The 14,266-nt window shown below is 42.6% G+C and overlaps 1 protein-coding gene across 1 annotated transcript in view; it reads right to left on the reverse strand.

Moving 5' to 3' along the window:
• The window catches only part of LOC132565053 (dynein axonemal heavy chain 8-like), an 86,380-nt gene that overhangs the window by 36,717 nt on the left and 35,397 nt on the right, over nucleotides 1–14,266 (reverse strand). Inside the window, 10 exon segments of the mRNA XM_060229659.1 lie at nucleotides 762–902; nucleotides 1,109–1,350; nucleotides 1,603–1,849; nucleotides 2,140–2,301; nucleotides 3,874–4,008; nucleotides 4,867–5,061; nucleotides 5,424–5,611; nucleotides 5,994–6,172; nucleotides 7,611–7,783; nucleotides 13,955–14,179. Coding sequence (XP_060085642.1) covers nucleotides 762–902; nucleotides 1,109–1,350; nucleotides 1,603–1,849; nucleotides 2,140–2,301; nucleotides 3,874–4,008; nucleotides 4,867–5,061; nucleotides 5,424–5,611; nucleotides 5,994–6,172; nucleotides 7,611–7,783; nucleotides 13,955–14,179 — 1,887 coding nt within the window.

Genomic DNA, 14,266 nt, shown 5'->3' on the forward strand with positions numbered 1-14,266 from the left:
AAAGATCTATGGAGTATTTCTCAAGACATGGCAATAACAAACTTTCAAAGTCAAAATCCAAGATGGCCAACTGTTGGCCATTTTGTTTTTCTTATCAGTCCCAAAATTAAATGGGCACAACTAGGGACAAACCTGGAAAGCAATCCCAAGCAAGCCTCTTTGGTAAGGAAGCACTGCATGAAGTTTGAGTGTAATTGTCCAAAAAAAAACCTCAAGTTATCACATGAAAACCATTCTCCTATATTTGGTAACACTGTCCTTGACTTTTGATCATCAAACCTCAAAAGTAATCCCAAAGAAGCATTTTTGATGAGGAAGCAATGAATGAAGTTTGATCTTGATTGGCAAAAAGGAACTGAAGTTATGAAAAAAAAACAACCTAATTTATAGTAAGAGTGACTTTGCCCTTCGGACCTGAAAAGCAACAATGTAGGACATATAGGCTTGTAAAAACAATGTAACATATCAAATGTAGGTCATAAGTCTGTAACAACATATCAGACCAAAATTAGGTCACAGACCTGTAACAACCATGTAGGTCACAAGCCTAAAAGGACACAGCCTAATGTAAATCAAAGGTCCACTTCAGAGGGCACAACTCCATATTGTACCCACACTTCACATGAAATTTTAAGAATGTCCATTGAAAACTGAGTGAGAGCATAGTTAGACAAATTTTGTCTACAGACAGACAAGCTGACTCAAGTACTACCCCATCCCCTCCAAAACTTTATTGTAAAGGGTATAACAATGACACTTGCCTGTTTTATCTGATTACACTGTAGAACATCCATTTTCTTTACAAGACTATTGTTGACATAGTTGTACAGATCGTCAAAGATTTTGTCAAATAGATTCATTAGTACTTCACTCTCTTGTGGGGTCCGTGTCTTCAGCCAACCCTACATAAAAAGTATGCAAAATTCAACAAATCAATGTGAATAACTAAACTCTAATTTCCAGTCTCTCACAACTAATGTTGATTTTAACTTCCCTATATTAATCATTATATATACTGAGTCTGTCCTCTTATGTTTGGAGAGAGAAAATGCTTTATTCTTCTTCTAATGAGAAAAGAAAATTATGGGTTTAAAATTGCACTGGTTACCTGAAGAATTGGCCTCCAATCAAGAGCAGAGGAGCTCATGTAGACCATACCATTCCTGGAGACTGTGGCTGGGGAGGCATTATCAATGTTGTGTACCTCAAATACAATCTTACAGGAGGGTGACATAGGGATACGGTCTCCATTAGCAAGCGTCAAGGTCTTGTTGTCATCCAAGACAGAGTTTAAGTTCTCAATCCAGATAGCATCCACAGGGCCGTCCAGTACCAACCAAACATTCTCACCTGAATACCACACATAAGTATTGGGCAAGCTTATTATGGGTAATCTAATATTTTTAATTATCAATTTGATAGACAAGTTCTTCAATTTTTGCACTGAGTAAACAGCATCAGAAACAGCTTGACAATCTTTTCATTCACATTTCAGAAAAATACAAACAGAACCTTGGTTATTTTCAACATTTTAAACAAAATATATATTTTAATTCACCTAGATACATTCTTCGAAAAGAATGAACAGACCAGCATACCAACCTTTCTTGGCTTTAAGTGTCCTTCTCCAGAGCGTGGAAAAGATACCATCCGTCCAGTCGTTGGTAGCCACGTCCAGTCTCCCAAACATCTGTGGGGCTGTAATGGCTTTTGGGTTCATCCTCATCTCCCTATGAGGTGTGCCACAGTCAGCCATGCTTTTCATTAGAACATAAATACAACAGGTCTTGCCTGCACCACTGGGTCCTAATGTCATCATACCGTGACGCACACGCTGGGTCTCAAACAGCTGTCAACACAACATACACATATTGTACTGTAACAGGACTAATATTGGATATTGATCATTGTGGTACAGTGCACCTTACACAAAAATATTTTAATGGTTAAGGTGCGGTAATCTACTTGTAGATTTTGGTCTGATGAACCAAAAAGTTTTGGGAGTATCCTGATTATATTACCGACATCACAAATAACAAACTACTTGTTGCAGTCTTGTAGCTTTCCTGTACAATCCATATAGCAAATTTTACAACTGGTCAGTAATCATAAGTATGTGCTGCAATAATACATGTTTACCTGCACAAGTTTTAGATTCCATGGAGGATGGTTGATGAGGCCAGCATTATCCACCTGGTTGCCAATAGCAACCTGTAATTCAGCATATGTGGCACTGTCAAGGGTGATTCCCGGAAACAAGTCAGCAATCAGACTCATGAACAGTGGCTCATCCTCATCTACCTGTTGGTATGGACAGTAATAGATATCATAAATAGGGCTAAGAACACAACAGTTATCACAATTTACAGTTCAGATATCAACAACTGTCTTACAAAAAAGGCTTTCCTGAGATGCAGGTTGATGAAGATTTAGCTGAAATATCATAGCTCTGACAATATTGTGATTTTATCATTCATATTGTGTTAATTACAATGCACCAACATGCTTCTACTACAGCACATCATAATCATTTATTCTAAATAACTACATATCAAAGCACAAGTTCTTGTTTTGGTATTTCATTATAATTATAATAACAAATTGATGAAATAATGCATCCTTTTCATAATATTAAAAGATTTCCTGCAAGATTAGCTATTCATGAAGCAAAACACAGTGATTGGCTGCCATGGCAGATCATGCAGGATGTTATCTCAAATTGTGTTTCTGAATATGGCATCTAAATACTTTAAAATGCTGTACAGCCTTTGTCAAAGTCTATAAACAGTAAAAGTGAATAAACAGTAATTAAATAAATAGAAACTAACACTAAGTGAAAGCATGAGAAATGATACTGAATTTATTTTTTGAGGTGTCACTGAATCTCACGAGACTGGAAAAGAATTAAGTTTTCCATCGTGAAAGTCACTTTAAATGCTATTGTCTCCCCAAAAAATCTGATAATAAATGAAACTGTAGGTAAAATTTTAAGATTTCAGAAACAAATCAACAGATATGGTTTATCTTACAAAACTGTGTACATATCAATACTAATATGCAATGAATTGTGTTGTGAAATCACCGCTGGATTGATTGACTGTGACGAGGAATGAGGATGAAGGACTAGGGCTTGGAGGAAGCCAGATATTAATATTTGTGTTAATGAAGGCTATGAGAAAGTTTTAGGGCTGCCCCTATATTTCAATGGAAACACGATGTTTACTTGCCCAACTCAAGTCTGATGTGTTTCCTGCCTAATTATAATATGCCTGGTGGTTTTGATGCTGTTAACCATGTTCTCAAATGACTTGCTTCACCACAAAGATATTTCAGATGAAGCAGAAGAATCTTATCCTTTTTGAACACCTAGTCTTAATATCCTTGTATTTTTTTCAGGAATCACTCTGTAAATCTCTTCATTATTCATATGTTACACTATCTTTAAGTTTAAATTAAGATTCTGTTGACATGGCAGTCGTTTCTTGTTTTTTTTTTAATTTCTTTTTTCACATCAGACTAACACAGAAAAGTTTGCTCACTTGAGAAAATTATTGCAGTTACCTGCAAGTACATTTATCATGAAGGAATTTTTCTTTGTCACAAATGATGCCCATCATCTGTCATGACAAACATGCATTGACATTAATTTGCAATCATAATTAAGTAATACCAAAAGATTGTATTGATGGTGAAAATTGCAACATGTCAAGTCTGGCTCATCTTCAAGGGAAATCAATTAAACAGTGCTTATTACTGACTTTTCTATTTGTATCATATCATCAAATTTAACATTAAAATGGAGATGAAAACTACATCTTGGATTAACACTAAATTTCTAGAAATGATGCCTGAAAAATGTGGTGAAATGATTACCAATTTGGAAAGATTCATGTCCCTCAGTACTCTCATCACAATCGTACTCTCAGTGTCATTGGGCCGGGCTCTCTTATTGGCTCCGAGTGTTCTCAACACAGACAAGATGTTTCTCAAACCAAAGTCATAATGAACCTGTTAAGACAGAAAAAAGTTGGTAAAAAGATTTACTATTCAAGAAAATGGCTTCAGACCAAACTTGTACAATAGACAGAACTGATTTCCCTTCGACAAAGACCAAATTTGGGAAAAATCCAAACATTCCTACATGGCTAGAATTTAAAGAATTTTCTATATTTCCCCTATTGGACCCTGCCACTTCCTCATACGGAGGCCAAGATTTGGAGATTCACACTTCTGGCCCCATAACATAACTGGAGACCTATAGAAGGACAATAAAGCTTGATCTTTATTCAGTACTACCATTTATATCGACTGATTTTATATTCTCATTTTACAACAATTGTAAAACAAGTTTTATCAATTGATACTAACTGTTCTTGGACAGAATGCAGACAGAATGAAAGAACATTGAGGGTCTTAATGGTTTAGTATACTGTAAACAAACTTTCTTTTATAGCTACTAACTTTCACAATTTCAGTAATATAACAAATTAGCAGCAATTGACTTTCCTAAATTCTGAGTAACTATTGTAAAATTCAAAGTACACTGTCTTCATATAAACCATGTAAGAAGCCCCATATCAGGCCTTTACTTTGTTGAGCTTAATCTTGGTTGTTCAAAGGATATGGGTCAGCAATGGCCTGTTCATAGACCGAAACAAAAATTAATCACAAGTGAGAGAAAATTTGTTTCCAGTATTCCACACATCTAAATAAAAAAACTGAATTGGATGCTGTTCTTCTCTGATAAATCTGTTGGTTAACCTTGTGATAAAACACTTGTATATCAGAAATGGTTTTTTTTTTCAATATAAGCTTTTATGTAAATATTCAGACTTATCCTATTTTTCCTTGCAAAAAAAAACATGCCTGTTTGGAAAGCTGTTCCTCACACAGTTTGTACAGAGTGTAAAATTTTTGGGCTAGAATGATGTTTTCCTGGAAACCACAACTGGCCAACTTCACCCTCATGATGATCTGACGGTCTGGAACCATCATAGCTACTGTCCTGAACTGGACCTTCAGATTCTCTGGCAGCTCCTGACGACCAGCATACCCAGGGTTCTGTCAAAAGAAAATTTCTGAGTGCAGGAAATGTTTTGTTTTGAAGTTCATCACAATTTGATATTTCACAAAATGGTAAAATTTGGTTGTATCATCAATGTAACAATTTTTGAGAATGTGACATTACTTACTTGGACTGACCCAGGTTTACATGGCTTGTGTCATCATTGAACCAGAAGATGCTTACTCTTCCAAAACACCTGGTCTTATTTTCCTTGAACTTTTTCACGAGTCTTCGTGTAAATCTTTCTTTTTGTTAATATTTTGCCCTAGTCTTATTTAATTTGAGTTTGGATCATTATATATTGACATGTTGGTATTTTGTTGTTGTTGTTCTTCTTTAACATACAAATACCCCATACCATGGTAATGAACAGGCCAAACTCTGGGTTGAGATCAACATTGTCACCATCTGTGAAGATGAACTCTTTCTTTCTCTCCTTTTTGGCAACTAGCACAATATAGATCTGTTGTGCAGCTACCGACAATACAGGCAACTCAATTCTGTTGAACTCATCGAAACATCCCCAGGATCCTGACTGGGCAAGTCCTGTAAAATTCAAACAAAGTTGTAAAATCAAAACAATAATAATAATAAAAAACAAAAAATCTGCATAACAAGGATTCTATAGTTTAAGGATCTTAAAAGAGTTTCCATTTAACATAAGATTAATAAAGTGAGTCAAAGATGTATTTTTTCAATTTGTAGCCTTTATCATGTTATTCTTTCAATTGTCTTGGTACTATATGGTCTTCATTGTGGTGTTATAACATAACCTGCAAGTTAATGAAGTTATTTCATGAAAGAATAGATAATATGATATGAAATCATACAATATATGAAATTGGTGAATTCACTAAATAAGACAGTAATCATGTTATATTACATATTAGCAGTTCCAAATTCTGACTTTGATGTCCTGTTCCTGTACCTTTGTAGATTCGACCAAGGCCTCTGAAGTCCATCTGATCAGAGCAGTTGAAGACCACAACATATTTGCCGAGAGCCTTGCCCATATCTTTAGTGGTCTCTGTTTTCCCTGTTCCAGCTGGCCCTGCAGGTGCTCCACCCATGGACATTCCTAAAGCCTGGGCCAGTGTAATGTAACATCTGCACAAACAAAACAAATCAACAACTTGGAAGCTAAACAAAAGCTAGTCAAAACAAATCTAGTCCAATGAGAATTTAAATTAAGGCTGTATGAAATTATTCTTGATTTTGAAAAAGAACTTGGAAATCTTTTTCTGTATATTTTGACATCTGCTACGTGCTGCCAAAACTTCTTGAATTATTTCTTCCGTACGCACACCAGGATCAATTTCAAAACAAAAAAGATTATTTTGCAAAAGACATTTGAGAAAATAATCAACTATGAACTGTAGTTTACGATGAATTTTTTTTTTTGCTTTTATTTGGGACACCAAACCAGATATATCAATGACGAATGTCGCCATCTTTAGAATTACAAGAACATATATCTGATACATAGCTTAAATGCTAAAATAACCAATTTGAACTTCATGTTTTGCAGAATAAAATCTCGATTATGCATAATTTGTCATAGAAAATTATTACATGTGCCAAGAAAAGCTTCAGTGGGTGACTTACATCTCTGCTGATATCGTAATAATTTTTCTCAGACAATTTGTTATTTATTGCTTAAATTATCATGAGCACTGGTAAGGTGACAGTAAAATGTTCTGCAACCTGGTTTTCCCCATGCCATGTTTCAAAAGGTCTGATTGGTCATATAAAATAACTTCTAATTGAACATCCAATGAAACATGGTGATTCAAAGGTGAACAGTGCACACTCTATTCATTATTTTTGTCGGCAATGCAGAGTTGTGATCTTCAGAACACACTATATTAAAGTGGCTATTACCTTAGATTTCAACATCAAGAAATGGAGAATTCGGCTTATGAATAATAAAATATATCCATAATTAAGTGATACATGCGTCTATAACATCAAATTTGTTGTTTTTGTACATATTTTCGGCTTTGTAACATTGTTTATCTTGACTATTGTTTATAAACATGTTCACACTCGGTTTATTACAAAGAAAGCCGAGTGGGTCACATGACGAAGCATCATTATGAAGCCTATACAGTGATGGAGGAATAAATTATATGGCAAAACATCAGCTAATGACACTGAGGTGTCGAGTACGAATCTGACCAGGTGTAAACTGAACATGACATGAATTGTCATGAACCTTTACGATAATTTATGATAGCAGTTAAGATATTTCAAAGATTAAAGGAACAAAAGGTAACGAAAATCAGTGTTCTTACAGGAAAAAAAATCAAATCACAAATTTTTATTAGAAACAAGTCAGTTTAGCACATCTGAAAATGAACTTCGGGGTTTAGATGTCTAGCAAAATAAATGTGTCAACTGTAAATGTTACGTTCCACTTAACATCACATTTCCCCTTGACAAATGGAACATGATATTAAGCAGGTTTCACTGTATTCCAAAAACCCGAGGAACTTATTCTGATAGATAAAGTTCATATATTCAGACATTTGTGAGGTCCACATACCTGTCAGTGAGTGGGGTGATAACAAGTCTGTCAGTACAGCCAAGGAACTCATTCTGATAGATGAAGTCTACATCTGTTATCTGGACGATACACTGATCCGTGTCCTCCTTGAAGTAAAATCTAGCCTGTTTCAACCACTCAAAGTCTGTCACTGACTTGATGTGCATTCTCGTCTAAAATGGTGAATCAGAGAAAAAGAATAGAAAGGACATTTCATACACTGATGTTCTGATGATCATACCATTCAAAATACTCTTACTTTATGATACAATAGACAGTATTATGTATTAAAACCTTCAGCATTGAATTCTTTGATTGGTTTTTCCTTTTCTACAGTTGATTTCTATTATCCTGGTGAAACAGTTTGTACGTTGAGCAGTTAACAAAATTTGAGGTTTTTTTAATGTAAAACCAATTTTCATGATGTAATACTTACCATAACTTTAGTATGCAAATACAGTACCTACACCCATCTTTGTATCCCAACGACAAAAGATTCAAAAGAAAAACAATACCGCCCTCCCTACGATCCATGAGCCATCACAGCAGGAACGCAGTGATCTCCCTTCCTCTAATAACCTTTATGGCGTACCCCACAGAGGGGCAGCCAGGCAGATAAGGAAGAGGGGAGGATAGGGTGGGACTCTATAAGTTATGGTAAGTATTACACCATGAAATTGGTTTTACATTAAAAAAAACCTCAATTTCATTTCAGTAATAATTACCATAACTTAAGTATGCGAATTCGTCTTACCGTAGTGGTGACTAGAAGCCAGGCAGCCCCTTCAGCACAACCAAACTAGTAGGGAGGGAGAACACAGTGCCAAAGTGAAGGAAGGGACCTCTCTGTGAAAGAGCATGTGTACCCACATGCCATCGTACGGAAAGACATGGCCCAAGGCTAACGAGGAGGCCCAGCCACTGTTGCCACCACCAAAGGTCTCAATGAATACAGGCCTTCTGAGTGGGAAGCTAGGGATCGCAGATAAAAATCTGTGAAGGTATCCCTGCCCTGCCAGAATGCTGCAGACATGACCTCCTGAAAGGAGGACCCATTGAACGAAGGGCCCAGGATGAAGCAAGGGCCCTGACCTCGTGAGACCGCGCTTTCGCTCTCGCCCTAGCCAGATCATCAAAATGCTCGTAAGCATACTAAATCACCTGGCAAACCCACCTGGAAACCGACTGGGAGGAGATATCTCGTTGTCCCTGTTTGATGGGCAAAGCAGACAGGATCGAGAGCCTAATGGGATTGTGCGAGAACCCCAGAACCTGATTCTTCGCTAAAAACAACTATCCAGAGCAAAGCCTCTGATTAGGGCAGAAAGAGAGGAGGACTAACCTATCTCCTTCCTGCCATAACGAGCAAGAACTCTGGCAATAGCTGTCCGATAGCCATCAATAGTGCCAGGTGCCAGATAGCGGTACCTAAACAGAGAGATTAGGAAGTCCGCAATCAAATGTAGAGGCTTTGAATGAATAAGCTTCCTTGCCGACACACCAATCACAGAAGATCATCCAACGTGACTGGTAGACGGCAGAAGAGGAAGCCCTGATTGATTGCTCAAAGAAATCCGACACCTCTTGAGAAAAGCCTGCCTTGGCATGGCTTCCAGAGATAGCCTCAACGCGTGAAGGTGGAGGATCTCTGGTCAAGAGTGTGTCGTTCTGGGCCAAGGCTGGCGAAGGAGATTCGTTCTGGTGGTGAGAGCCAAGGGCTCCTCCACCAGAAACGACAAGAGCTCCTGAAACCAAGCTTGCCTCGGCCACAGAGGGGCTCTCAGAAGTAAGGAGCAGTGATGCTTCCAGAACTTCTGTAGCACCCTGCCCACCAGGTTGAAGGGAGGGAATGCATATGCATACGTCCCTTCCTATTCCAGAGAAAGGGCGTCCACAGCCCACGCCTTAAGGTCCGGGACCGAGGAGACGAAGGTTAGCAGCTGGTTGTTCAGGGAAGTGGCAAACAGGTCTATAATAGGTCTGTCCCATGCCTGACAATTCCCCTTGAAAATCAAGGGACACAGCTGCCATTCCGTCAACACCGGCTGGTGGCGCCTGGAGAGTGTCCACCAACACACTCAGCCTGCCAGAAAGATGCTTGACTGCTATGGTCAACTGCATGTCCTGGCAGAGAAGAAGGATGTGGATGGAGAGGGCACACAGGACATGAGACCTGGTGGCCCCTGTCTCTCCAGATACGTGACAACTGTTGTCGGTAGCCACACTTTGGACTGCAGGATACCCCTAAAGGACTGCAGAGCCAAATGAACAGTCTCATATCGAGTACACTGATGTGCTCCGAGAGCTGTTCACCAGACCACTCCCCTGAGCGGCATTGGCCATCGAGGTAAGCTGTTATGAACGCGTCCATGAACAGGATCATAGACGGGATAGGCTTGATCAGAGGTACCCCGTGGAAAACGTTCTCCTGAATGGTCCACCAGCAAGAGAACTCCCTGACCGACTGGGTAAGCGGGATCCAGGCCTCCTGGATGGCGGAACCCAGTCAGACAGGAGGAACATCTGGAGAGGTCCGATGTGAATCCTCCCTAGGGGGACCACATCTGCCAAGGAATTGAGATACCCCAGAAAACTGAGGAACCAATATACCTGGACAAGCGACCAAGCGATGAAAGTCAGAGCCAGAGCCCTGACCTTCTCGAACTTCTCCAGAGGTGGAAGGGCTAAGCCCCGAACCATGTCAAAATGGTTCCCCAGGAAGACGAAGTCCTAAGATGAAGGAACCTCTGACTTCTCTCTGGAAGGAATGAAGCCGACTCTGAGCAAAAGTTTCAGGACCAGACGAGTGTCCTTCACTAACGATTCCCACACCAAAAGAGGCATGAGGGAGTCGTCGAAATAGATGTGGACATCCATTCTGCGTGAGTGAAGGAAATCACCAGCAGCAACTTGGTAAACACCAAAGGAGCTGTCCTGAGCCCCAAGGGCATCGCTGCCTTGGCAGCATGGTCCCTACTTCCTCCTGGAGCACACGTGCCCTTTCCGAATCCCCCGGAGGAGGAAAGAAACAAAAACGGCCGGGAGGCGAGGGACGAATCCTGAAGAAGGGGAATACCTAGACCCTCCCTGACCACCGACAAAAGCCCAAGCGTCATCTGTAATATCCTGCCACTGGGAAAGGAAAGCAGAGAGACGTCCGCCCACAGGGAGTTCCGGATGGGGCAGATCAAGCCCCTGCCAGACCAGCAAATCGTCTGCCCACTCGGAGCCTGAGCCTGCGGGAGAAGGACATGAGCCCGGGACAGGAGAACTACCGTCCACCCGGCCATACCCTTCGCCTTTCGCGGCCAAGAAGCAGAAATAGTCAGGAACCCTTCTTCTTGCCCCCAGGAGGTTTCTTACCCTTCCTACCCTTCCCCTTGTTGCCGTTGAAGTGAGGCTGGGACTTGGGCTGTGCAGAAAACTGAGCAGCCGAAGACTTCGCCTTCTTCTTCTGAGGCACTGACCCCTGCGAGGCACTGGCCTTCTCAGCCTGAAACCTCTTCACCAGAAGTGCTGAGGCGACCGAGTCCTCCTTCATATCCTTCTGAACCCAAGGAAGAGCTCCCCTGAACAGGGTAGAGCCCTAGAAGGGGGCATTCAACAAGCGGAAACGGTAGGGTTACTGGACTGGGCGGAATTTCAGAACTGAAAACTGCCTAGCCAACACGGCATTGACGAGCAGAGAAACCTGCAAGGCTGCCGTGTCCTGTATGTCGGCTGTTCTGTCTCGGATAACCGACACTCAGGCCAATCGGATACCCTGTATAGACAAACTGTCAGGAAGTCTATGTATGACAGAACTTGGATGGAGAGGTGCAACATTCTCTCCATCCTGTGGTGCTCTTTGGGATCGAGCACCACCTGGTCCACTGATTTGCCGGGCCAGGCAGCCAGCTGTCTCAACTCCAGCTGTGCTGGTTGAGAGGCCAGCTGCCCGTCATGTGTGGCATAGTCGGAAGCTGAAGCCTCCGACAATTCACCAACACTGAGCTGCAGACCGACAAACCCAGGAATGCGGGTAGAGAAGGAGTCCTTCTCTAAAACCGGAGCCCGGGCCGTGGCCAGAACCGAAGACATGATATTGCCTTCTGGCAGAGACCGATCTGAGCGAACGGAAGCCCAAGGAGCCACCAGGGAACCCAGAAGGATGGTGGATTCAGGCACCGACGATGCTGAGGCGGTGGGCAAACCTCCGCCCTGAGAATCTGGGAGATGTTGGCCCGAAGGACCCGCATCCCCGAAAGCACATGCTGAGCCTCGGCTTCAGCAGTCTCAGGGCCATCTTCCCCTTGTGAACCCTCTTGGCCCAGGAGAAAGATGAAAGACATTGTCTTCCTCTGCCGAGCCCGCACCCTCGATGTCCATCTCCTCCTCAATAGAGACCGAAGTCCCCTTGGGAGGAACAGGGGCCGCCAGAGGAGCCATCTCCGGAGAGGGGAACTCCTCTATATGGCGTTTAGACGCAGTGCGACCAACAGCCGTAGCTGTAGGCTTGGGTCGGAGACCCGAAGCCGACCCCTGGGAACAGGAGACCGACGGGTCCGCGCTGGAGGCGGAAGTCCTTAAGGTCTGGCAAACCTTTATAGGACCAGCCAACAAGGCCCCAGAAGTACATTGGGGGGATTCCGCACTGCTATAACATCTCCTAGAGGAGAGACCAACCCCTATGGGTTCCACGAGTGAAGACCCATGGGGTAAAACCCAAACCCCTGAGGGAATGGGAACGGTCCAGCGGCCCGGGAGTGACCCCAGAACTGGCCAAGATGGCCTGCCTGAGTCTGGGGCTGGATACCCTGTTCAAAGGACCAGGATGAACCGCCACTCCCACCAGGTGGAAACCCAGACATGTACGGACTAAGCCCGTAACTGCTGAGTAACTGTTGGTACCCAAAACCATCCGCATTTTGGCCTGGGCAACCCAGGAATAAGTGCCCGCAGGCACCCCTGCTCCCTGAGCCCGGGGGAAAGGGAGACCGGAAACCGGACTCCTGGACTGAAGCCCCAAACCCTTGGGGGAAAACCCCCTGGGAAACCCTGCACTGGGAAATCTGGACTGGGAAATCTGGACTGGGACGGAAAGTCCCAGAGCCAGAAGCCTGTGAGGGTGGGAAAACAGACCCCGCGCTGACACCAGGATTAGTGAACTCAAGTGTCACTAATCCCCGTAGCCACAGACAATCCTGACAAAAAGTCTGTGGCCCCTGACCCTATACCCGAAGGCACAGTTCCGGAGTCAAAGCGGCCCCCACCAACGAAGCCACCTGGCGCGCCGAGGTCCCTGAAGGAATCAGAGACCTCGACCGGAAGTCCCTTTCCGACGGTTACACCGCTGGCTATCGAGAACTACCGGTCAATTCGACCCTTGACTGCGCCGAGTCAGGGTCGGGCTGCCCCCCTACTCCAGGACGCACCTGGACAGGGGGAGCCACCCCCTGCTGAAGGGCGGAGCTCGGTGGAACGAGAGCACCCCCAGCAGGAACGCCCAAAAAACCTACTGGTTCAGAACCTGAGGAGGAGGTCTTAAAAAGCTTACTTCCCTTACCGGAAGAAGAGGACGAATCCCTCTTCCGGCGGCAAGTTAGCTGGAAAGGCATGGGAGCCTAAGCAGCAGACTCCATGTGCAAACAAAGTTCACATAGCGAGGTCTGGCTGCAAGGTCGGCAAATGGGACAGGTATCATGGGGTTCCCATTATCTATAGAAATAGGAACATCCATGTGCTGACCCCCGACGTAAACCCGGCACTATTATCCATCATCGAAACAATAAAAATTGTAACAATGAAAACAAGGACAAAAAGGTTTCTAACAATCAAAAAACTACGAACGAGAGCATAAAGCCTACTGTACGCAGCAAGATTGTACTGCAAAAAAAAGAAAACGGTCGTACGAAACGGCCGACAAAGCAGCAAGAAAACAATTTCAACTTCACGCAAATCCGAGCAACGAGACAAGTAGTCACGCACTCGAATACGTGGAGGAAAAAACGGCTGGAAATACGGTCAAAATAAACAAATGACAATACTTAATTTCACAATATAAGTTGGGAGATGGGTTTATAGACTACTAATAGAGTAAAAATATATGGCAGTACGAAGAGAAGGAGTAAGAAAAGCACTTAGCTCAGACACCTCCGCACTCATCGGCTGCCATAAAGGTAAGAGAAAGGGAGATCACTCTGCGTTCCTGCCGTGATGGCTCATGGATCGTAGGGAGGGCGGAATTGTTTTTCTTTTGAATCTTTTGTTGTTGGGATACAAAGATGGGTGTAGGTACTGTATTTGCATACTAAAGTTATGGTAATTATTACTGAAATGAAATACCACAATCGAGTAAAACTCACCAAGTCATCAAATATGTCACGCTGGTGGACGTGAATTGTGACAAGTGTTTCGTACTTGACTCTTTCAACCTTGGTGAGGTCATGTGTGGTCTGCTCAATCAGCTTGTTGAGCATATCAAGGAAGCGCTGGTTCGTTGTTTGCATGATCTTCTTGTCACTGCGTGCATGCTGCAGTGCAACTTCTGCATCTCTGGTCCATATCATCTGGATGCCTAATAACCCAACCTAAATTTAAACAAAGAGAGATTTTTACCATCAAATGCTGTCATCTCTAGACAAATCTTACAGCCAATTTTTCTACCTACTGTTAAT

The sequence above is a fragment of the Ylistrum balloti genome, unplaced genomic scaffold (genome assembly GCF_031769215.1).
Source record: "Ylistrum balloti isolate Yb309-2 unplaced genomic scaffold, AGI_CSIRO_Ybal_v1 Utg369688, whole genome shotgun sequence".
In the NCBI taxonomy this organism is placed as follows: Eukaryota; Metazoa; Mollusca; class Bivalvia; order Pectinida; family Pectinidae; genus Ylistrum; species Ylistrum balloti.